General features: G+C 37.4%; 1 protein-coding gene across 1 annotated transcript; it reads right to left on the reverse strand.

Annotated features, from left to right (window-relative positions):
* Nucleotides 1-375: 375 nt before the first annotated feature.
* Nucleotides 376-7,900, reverse strand: LOC135950639 (uncharacterized). The gene is made up of 5 exons (XM_065500168.1): nt 7,039-7,900; nt 4,616-6,996; nt 2,156-4,499; nt 514-552; nt 376-440 (listed from the first exon to the last, which is right to left on the reverse strand). Exons 1-5 carry the CDS (start codon nt 7,898-7,900, stop codon nt 376-378), a joined length of 5,691 nt encoding a protein of 1,896 aa, XP_065356240.1.
* Nucleotides 7,901-9,897: the final 1,997 nt, after the last annotated feature.

Raw genomic sequence — 9,897 nt, forward strand, 5'->3', positions numbered from 1 at the left:
ACGTTTTTGTATATACCCGCACACCGTTCCCTCAGCCTTCATCTGCGAGACCGGAGTTTTGTTGCGGGCGGTGGAGAAACAAACCGCAAACCCCTACATTGGTCTGGCAGCAGAAAAAAATTTTCGTGGGGGGACCTTACAGGGATCAGTCGGGAGGGTAGCTCAGACACCTATTGCCACCGATTCCCTTATTAATGTTAAAAAGGAAGGGCCAAATTGGGATTGGAGCCACCACTCCATGCCCAAGTCCCAGTGGATTTCAAAATCCATAATATTATTTGGATAGGGAGGGGCTAAATTGTCATTGGAGCCACCACTCCATGCTCAAGTCCCAGTGGATTTCAAATATGAATATTTTGTTTATATAGGGAGGGGCTAAATTGTCATTGGAGCCACCACTCCATGCCCAAGTCCCAGTGGATTTATTAAAATACAATTACCTGAAAGAAAAAAAAGGAAAAATATCTTTATAAATATGAAAAAAACTTATAATGGAACAATACTTACACATACCTGGGGAGTCCTCATCCAAAATTTGAGTTCCAAAAGTATCTGAAAATAGAAAAAAATTATAAAGTAATTAATGTTATTATACTTACATGTGAATAATTACTACAACTTGTAGTGGCCAGCTGGTTTTTTTTATGTGAGTGAGTACAAAAAAAAAACAACAGGGTCGTATTTTCATTCAATATTTGTTATATTTAAATTTTAAATTTATACAAATTTGAATAATGAATGAAACCATATTTACTATCTAAAATTTCTGGTAGCCTGTTATTAGAGAGGTTTGAATATATGAATGTTAGGGAAAAGGCTGGAGGATGAAAATAATAGTTGGGAAGGAATTGACCGCGAGAATTATTCCTTAAATAAGTAGAAATATACATCTATATTTGCGGGAAGATATTTAAATTTATATTATTTATATTTTGTGAGAAACAGAGCGGGAAAAGTTTACATAACGATATATATATAATAAAAAGATAAAAGGGTATATAATATAGTTTAATGTTACCTAAAGTTCGGTGGTGCGGGAATAGGGTCATAGATGACGGGAATAGAGGAATAAGTACTATGACATGGTTGGGTGGCATTAGTCAGAAGTTATTGCGTTTTAAGATTCGTTTGTTTGTGATTCTCCAGCCAGAGCTTTTGTCACAGGTGTTATTGGTCATAATGGTAAACATGGTTGCCCCAAATGTTGTCAGGAAGGATTGATAAGGAGGGAAGGGTGTGCTTTTCTAAAGAAGTTGGTGCTTTAAGAACAGATTTAACGGATTTTAAGTCCTTCTCATCATATAGATGACTTTAAAGTTAACAAAAGCATTTTAGAGAAAACTGGTTTTCAAATGGTTTTTCAGTTCCCTTTAGATTCTATGTATTTAGTCGACTTAGGAGTTACTAAGAAGTTGCTTATGCTTTTAATTCACAAAGGAAATGTTGCTAGTGTGAGCAGTTCAGATATATTCTTACTAATGCATGAAGTTCACAACTTAGAAAGAGAAAAAAATCACACGTACACGAATGTTCACATCAGTTTTTTCCCGATGCCCTTAATAAAATGATGGGAAATACTGATGTATAAACCCATCAGCACTACCAATCAGATGATGCATCAAATGACTGTCACTGTTCTTGTAGGGAAGGCTTATTCATAACGTGTATGTGGCTGACTGCCACAATACCAGATCCTGTGCCGTAAGCCAGAATAAACTAATCGCAAATAAAACACAAAACTTGTCTACTTGTATGATGTATTTATTTGACAAATGTAATGTGTGTGATGATGCGATGATGTGTGTTTATTCTCTAAAGTTAACATTAAATTATACAATTATTACAAATTAAATTACAGTGGTAATCTTACTTACATAGTTTTTGCTTGATGTCTTGGCACAGAATGACTTGTTCATAAATTAAAATGTTTTAAAGTTTGTCATGCACAAAAAGACTGACAAAAACAAAGAACCGTTACATTTTTTTGCTTTTTGTTATACATAAAAAATACACACGTAAACCAAAATAATACTGACACTATTGCGAGTATATACAAATATAAAAAATACTAATGCAAATTGTTTCACTCAATACTGGGTTGCCATCTCCCCGACATCCCCGCCCCCGTGAGACGACACGGAAGGGGAGGACTCACTACTGGTTGGCACCTCAACATCTAAGACCGCCAACTTGGAAACGGGTCTTTTCAAAACTCCAGTATTTGTCTTAACGTTAGCCGAGCGCGCTATGCCATCCTTCCCTTTAAACAGCTCAAGAACTCTACCACGACGCCAATTAGATCTAGGCAAGTTAGGGTCACAAATTAGAACAAGGCTCCCTTCAGCTATCGGTTTCGTGGGCAAGCACCACTTCGTACGTCGAGTAAGCTCAGGCAAGTATTCTCGGATCCATTGTCGCCACCAACCGTTTTTTAAATTCTGTACGACACGCCACTGTTTGCGCAAACAATTAAGTTTAGGTTCATATGGCGCTGGAGTTTGTGTAGAATTTGTGCAACCAAGTAAGAAATGGTTGGGCGTAATAGGCTCCGGCTCATCAGGTGATACAGGCAAGTGGGTTAGAGGGCGAGAGTTTACAATATTTTCAGCTTCGAGAAGCAAACACCACAATGTATCGATGCGCGGAGCACTTTCTTTCAACATGGCATAAAGAGCCTTTTTTATAGATTGGACAAGGCGCTCCCAAGCGCCACCTTCACTAGGGTTGGCGGGCGTGTTGAATATCCATTTGACACCGAGTGGAGACAGATGAGCTGTAATGCGATAGTGATCAAGAAACTCTTTGGAATCTCCCAGTTCTTTGACTACTCCCACAAAATTTGTACCATTGTCGCTACGTATTTGTACGGGAACCCCACGCCTATTCATAAAATTCCGCAAACACAAAATGAAAGCGTCACTCGACATATCGGTTGCAAGCTCAAGGTGTACAGCACGGACGGAAAGACACGTGAACAATGCCACCCAACGTTTTTCTTGTCTTCTAGGAATGGTAACTGTTATAGGGCCGAAAAAATCGACACCTGTGTATGAAAAAGGCCGGACAAACGCAGTTATTCTGTCGACTGGCAGCACCCCCATTTGAGGCTGATAGGGTTTGGCTTTTCGTAGTTTACAAAGCTGGCATTTAGATTCCACACTCTTAAGTAGCTCACGAATTGACGGTATCCAAAAACGACGGCGTATTTCATTTATTACAACGGCTCTATTGATGTGACAAAAACGGCTATGGTACCAGTTAGCGATCAAACGTGTAATTTTATGTGACTTTGGTAAAATAATGGGTCGACATAATTCGACAGATTTAAATACGGCGTTTTGTATGCGACCACTTGCTCGTATTATACCTTCTTGGTCCATATAGGGATTGAGCGACAACAGCTCACTAGACTTTGAAATTGTACCTTGTTGTTTAAGAATGGCGTACTCAGTTGAATATGCTGTTTTTTGAGCATATCGGCAAAGAAATAATTCAGCATTTTTCTCTTCAGCGGCAGAAAGTTCACCTTTGAGCAGTTCCTCGTGTTGTATTTTTCGCAAAATATTTGCCATGTAGCGTAGAACCCAACTTATGGTGCGCTTGAGCCTACTGTAATTTGAAAATCGATTAATAATATTTTCAATACTACTCACTTGTGTGACCAGGAAAAGTTTCCGTTTGGCTCTCAACTCTTCTGAACAAGAGTCAGTAATCTTATTCATTTTGGCCTCGTCTGGCCATTCATATTTGGGTTGTAGCAAAAAAGATGGACCAGTTATCCATCTACCTTTAGGGTCATATAACGGAGGAAATTTTGCTCTTGTACCATCATCAGCCGGATTTAGCTCTCCAGGGCACCAATGCCATTCTGCAATGTTGGTGTTTTCGATAATCTCCGCTACCCGATTCGCCACATATTGTTTATATTTTGTATGATCACCTCGAATCCATCTTATAGTTGTTGTAGAGTCGCTCCAAAAGAAAAAAATGTTGACTCGATCATCGTGGTACTTGACGATGTTGTCCTTTAAACGCACTGCCATTGTTGCGGCTTGTAGTTCGAGCTTCGGGATCGTATGATAACGTGTGGGGGCACAACTAGTTTTTGCACAAACAAAAGATAAGTAGACTTTTCCTTCAATCTCTGCTCTCCAATACGCTATCACCGATAAGGCTTCCTCACTTGCATCGGCAAATAAATGCAATTGTACTGCTGCTGTCATAAACGTACTCATATAGCAGCGAGGCATTTGAAATTGTTTTACTTTGGGTAATTCTTGCAACCACATTTTCCACCGTTCGTAGATATTTTCTGGTAGCTCTTGATCCCATTTTAATCCCAATTTCCATGTTGACTGCAGTAGTAATTTTGCTGAGATCATAAAGTTTCCCAAAAATCCAAATGGGTCAAATACAGACATGGTAAGGCTTAGCAATTCACGTTTTGTGGGAACTCTTTCCATATTTAAAATGCATTGTGGAACACGAGAAGCTTTAAACTGAAGGTAAAAATATCTTGTTTTGTGACCCAATTCATACCAAGAACACGATCGACGTCGCCTTCCAGTTTAACTGACTTTTCACAGCTGACAGAGTTTCCACATTACTCATTTACGTAATCAGAGTTGGATAAAATATTTCTCAAATTAAATCCTGCATTTTTGTGTATTTCGATAACTTCTTTTACGACTTTTGCCGCTTCTTCTTCCGTATCAAAACAATCGACGTAATCGTCAACATAATGACGTTCTACAATGCCTTTAACGGCTCTGGGGTAATCCACCTCAAAATTTTTTGCGTTGGTATTTTTAACGTATTGTGCTATTGTGGGTGAACAGCTAGCACCAAATATTAATCTTTGCATTACAAATACCTCGACTGGCTTACTAGAGTCACCATTTCTCCAAAGAAATTTAAGACAGGCTTGGTCCTCTTCAGTTACAGAAATTTGGTGAAACATCTCGGCGATGTCGCCACACACAGCGAATGGAGCTTGGCGAAATTTAAATAAAATCGAAATGAGCGGTTGGTTGAGATCCGGGCCGGCAATTAAGGCTTTATTGAGTGACACATTTCCTATTTCAGCGGCAGCGTCAAATACAAGACGTAATCCTTTTTTATTAGGGTTATGCACAGCAAAGTGCGGCAAATAAAACGATTTTAATGATATGCTATCTTTTTCTTTTGAACTCAATCGGCGGGCATATCCTTTGGCAATATAGGTATCAATTTTCTCTTTATACTGTTGGGCATATTCAGTGTCACGTTGCATTTTTCTTTCTACGCTCTGAAGGCGCCTGTAAGCCATATCAAAACTGTCGGGAAAACCAGAAAAATTTTCTTTCCACAGAAGTGGGGTAACAAAACGATCACCAACCTTTACTGTTGATCTATTCAAAATATCTATGGCTATAGTGTCTTCCTTTGACATAATAATTTTAGTATTTGGTTTGATTCCAAATGTCTCCATTCCAAAATATGACGTTAGCAGTTTCTCCAAATTACCGCTTTCTTCTACTGTTCTCACATGAAAGGCATGACGTAGCTGGATGCTGTCGTAACTATAGGGGCCGTATACCAACCAGCCCAAGCGAGTTTTTACTGCGATGGGGCCCTTACTAATGGACGTCTGTGGTACTTCTATGGGTACTGTGAGGAAAGCATGTGCCAAACTTATTATAATTTTAGGCTGAATGTTTTTATATTCTACAATCGGCAAATTATTGATATGTGTATTTTTATACTCACTACGGCAGAAACTTTGATGAGGCAGGGTTATATTTGTAGAAGTAAATACCTTTGAAATATGAAATTTTTCAGCATTCTCATGTACTCCACTAATGGCTAGATCAATAATTTCAGTTGGCTCACAAATAGTGTGGTGAATAAACCATTGGACTTCTAATTGATCCTTTTTACCTGATATTCCAAGTTCGTGGGCAATTTTGGCGTCAATCATTGTTGTGTTGGATCCATCATCGATAAAGGCATAGGTTGAAATTTCTGTTAAGTGTCCATACAATTTTACAGGAATAATTTGAAATAGTACACTTTCTCTCATATGGCGGCCTTCATTTAAATGACAATTTCTTCCGGCTGTATTGCTTTCGACTAAGCTAGGCTTTGATGTAACAACATTATTTGAAGATGGATTTTGGGCAACCACTTCAATACTTGAGTCATGTAAAAGGCGATGATGGACTCTATTACAACCATTAATACCACACTTCTTTTTGGCATAACATGAAGCTGCTCTGTGGCCCTTCTTTAAACACGAAAAACATATTTTCATATCTTTTACTTTTTTCCAACGGACATCACATGGCAATTTTAGAAATGATTCACATTGATCCACTGAAGCACACTGATTTTCACATACACCACAGGTTTTTAAAGAAACACTTACGTTTACACGCCTACGTCCTCCAGATGTTGTAGTCAACTGTTGTTGTTTTCTGACAGTATTCGAACATACACTCATATTTGACATTGAATCAGTAACAGTACTGGCGATTTTTCGAAGTGCATTTAGCCACTGACTAAACTTTACGATTGTAGGGGCATCACCAAGACTTAGGCATGCTTCGGCCCATTGCATTTGGCGGCATATTGGCATTTTCACAACTAGTTCATTTAGAAGCATTGGATTTGATAAATGGTGTGCACCTTTGGCATTTTGAAGAAACGTCGACATGTTAGTAATTTTATTCGCAAAAACAATTAGCCCTTCTAGATCACCTTCTGCAACAGGTAAAATTGTGCGAACTTTCTCGATCTGACTTTTTATAAGTTGCTCCGGTCTCCCGTAATTCTGCTCTAAAGTTTCTAAAATGGCAGCGACGTTGGCAGAATTTGTAAGCAGAGCCTCTACTGTGTCTTTTGCACGGCCACTTAAAGCATCTCGAATTCGCATAATATTGTGCAAATTGGAATATTGAAATTCTCTGGTTGTGCTCTGGTATGCTTCAATAAATGTTTGCCATTCCTCCGGCTGACCTGAAAAATGGGGAAGAGGGTAAATTTTCTTATTTTGCAAACCTGACTGACTAACTGAAGGCATTTGTGCGGCGGCAGAATATTGCGTGACGGCAGGTACATTGGCAAAAGGTTGCGATGAGGCAGAATCATCAGACAGCGTAGAACTATGTGTATCGGCAGAGATTGATGGTGGCGGCAGAAATTGTGTCCCGGCGGACGTATGAGCAGCGGCAGAGATTGCTGGCGGCAAAAATTGTGTCCCGGCGGACGTATGAGCTGCGGCAGAGATTGCTGGCGTTGGCGGCAGAAATTGTGTCCCGGCGGACGCATTAGTAGCGGCAGAGATTGCTGGCGTTGGCGGCAAAAATTGTGTCCCGGCAGACGTATGAGTAGCGGCAGAGATTGCTGGCGTTGGCGGCAGAAATTGTGTCCCGGCGGACGTATTAGTAGCGGCAGAGATTGCTGGCGTTGGCGGCAGAAATTGTGTCCCGGCGGACGTATTAGTAGCGGCAGAGATGGCTGGCGTTGGCGGCAAAAATTGTGTCCCGTCGGACGTTGATGTAGTTGGCTGACGTCTTAATTCGTTCCTTATTTTTTGTATATTACTTTGCACACGATCATTGTTTGATATCATCAAAGCTTGCATGGCCTGTAGTTGCCTGTTAAATTCATTACGCATCTCATCCATTTTCTTACCGAATTCACGTGACAAAGCATTCATATCTGTATTGGAACTCTGTTGTGGCTCAGCTGAAGTTCCTGGCGAATCTTCTTCAGTTTGCCCTGCAGTTTGTTTTTGTGCCGGCGGCGGTGGCGTGCGATCAACTCCTCCCATGTCTACATCAAACGATCCGAACTTGGCTGGCGGAACTCCTTTATTTCTTCGTTCGCTAATTCTTCTTGGAGTTGTATTATCGGTCATTTATTTGGCTGTAGTAATGACCTTCTCTAATGGCTGTCTACACCAAGTATAGAATAAAAATTTGTGGCTGACTGCCACAATACCAGATCCTGTGCCGTAAGCCAGAATAAACTAATCGCAAATAAAACACAAAACTTGTCTACTTGTATGATGTATTTATTTGACAAATGTAATGTGTGTGATGATGCGATGATGTGTGTTTATTCTCTAAAGTTAACATTAAATTATACAATTATTACAAATTAAATTACAGTGGTAATCTTACTTACATAGTTTTTGCTTGATGTCTTGGCACAGAATGACTTGTTCATAAATTAAAATGTTTTAAAGTTTGTCATGCACAAAAAGACTGACAAAAACAAAGAACCGTTACATTTTTTTGCTTTTTGTTATACATAAAAAATACACACGTAAACCAAAATAATACTGACACTATTGCGAGTATATACAAATATAAAAAATACTAATGCAAATTGTTTCACTCAATACTGGGTTGCCATCTCCCCGACAGTGTACTAGTCCCTACAACAAATTCAACTACACAAAAATAAAAGGCATCTTGTATTTGTTAAAAACCCCAACTGTTAAATAATTAAGGAATAGACAAATAACATATACTCGTACAACTAAAAAATGTGTATCACGTCAAACTTTTACACACATGTTTAACATTTTGCATTATTTTTTACTTTTTTTATCTCTTGTCCCTTTCCAATGTTATCAAACATAAACACAAATTTTGACAGTTTGGGATGTAAACAACAGATGATAAACAGGGGTTACGACTATACCTTATTAAATATATCTTGGACATACATATCCAAGGTCTGTTAATAAGAGCTATGTTCAATAACTAAAAGTTGTTACTAGTTAGTAACAATTGTTACTGGAAAAGTGTTCATTAACTGAAAAACTTGCAAGTAGAGAAAAAATCAAGAGGGTATAAATTTTAGAGAGTGTTCTCTCGTTGCAAACTATTACAAGTTCTATTTTGAACTCGTAATAGTTAGCAGCTTATATTTTATATGTTTTGTGTTATTGTTTATTTATTTAAAATTTTATTTTTGTGGTGAAAAATGTCAAAACAATAGAATTTTCAATAAAATTAAAGAAAATGTGAGTATTTATACATTTTAAAAGGAATAAAATAAGAAAATTGTGTGTATAAAACAATTGTTACTGGAAAAGCGTTCATTTACTTTTTACTATTTTTGAGAAATTAAGAGAGTAATTTTGTAAATTTTGATTTTATTCTCTCGTTGCAAGTATTTATTGGGAAAGTAAATGAACAGACCTAAGGTCTGTGCAACTCTACAACAATATAAAAACAAGAAAAACAATCATTATGTTGTGTAAGACTCCACTGAACTTGTAAAAAACAGCTGATTACAATACCAAGCAAAACGTTTAAGTCATTACATTCTCTTATTAATAAATAAGAAGAACTTTCGTTTTTCTCAAAATACTTGTTTTTATGCCCAGTTTATTAAATACGTATTTAGTTTATTTTTACTTAAAATTAACGCTGCGTTTACACATGCAAGTAGATTGATGACAGTTGATGATAATATGTATTATTATCGAAAATGTCGAAAATACATCGAAATGTCTGCAAGTTGCTTGAGCGTTTACACATGCAAGTAAAAGTTCAGTTTCTAAATGTTGACGAAGGAGAATGATGTCTTCAAAATGCCACAAATATAAGAATATTACAGCTAATTTGATAAATAATTTATATATCAGCATTTGTTATTTTTAAGTCCATTTGGGGCTTGAAACCAAATTTTATTATTTTTATTCATATGATATTCAAATACAAAAATTTCTGGGGAAAATGTTAGGTTAACAATTTTTATAGATATTATTTTTACGAAAACGATAAGCATTAGTGGCCATTTGTACTATTTTCTTTTACAAAAATACATAAAATAAGTTAAAAATATAATATTCTGGTAAATTTTTTAAAAACTATTTATTGGCAACTCTATTTGTCTTCA

Source organism: Calliphora vicina, chromosome 2 (genome assembly GCF_958450345.1).
Source record: "Calliphora vicina chromosome 2, idCalVici1.1, whole genome shotgun sequence".
Classification (NCBI taxonomy): Eukaryota; Metazoa; Arthropoda; class Insecta; order Diptera; family Calliphoridae; genus Calliphora; species Calliphora vicina.

What these genes read in the sequence shown, in the direction of transcription:
- LOC135950639 (XM_065500168.1), bottom strand. Translation starts at nt 7,900, where the DNA reads ATGACCGATAATACAACTCCAAGAAGAATTAGCGAACGAAGAAATAAA. An exon ending in GCCTTCAGTTAGTCAGTCAG is followed by an intron (nt 6,997 to 7,038) that starts GTTTGCAAAATA and finishes CCCATTTTTCAG; the next exon opens with GTCAGCCGGAGGAATGGCAA. An exon ending in TGTTGAGGTGCCAACCAGTA is followed by an intron (nt 553 to 2,155) that starts GTGAGTCCTCCC and finishes TTCTATTTTCAG; the next exon opens with ATACTTTTGGAACTCAAATT.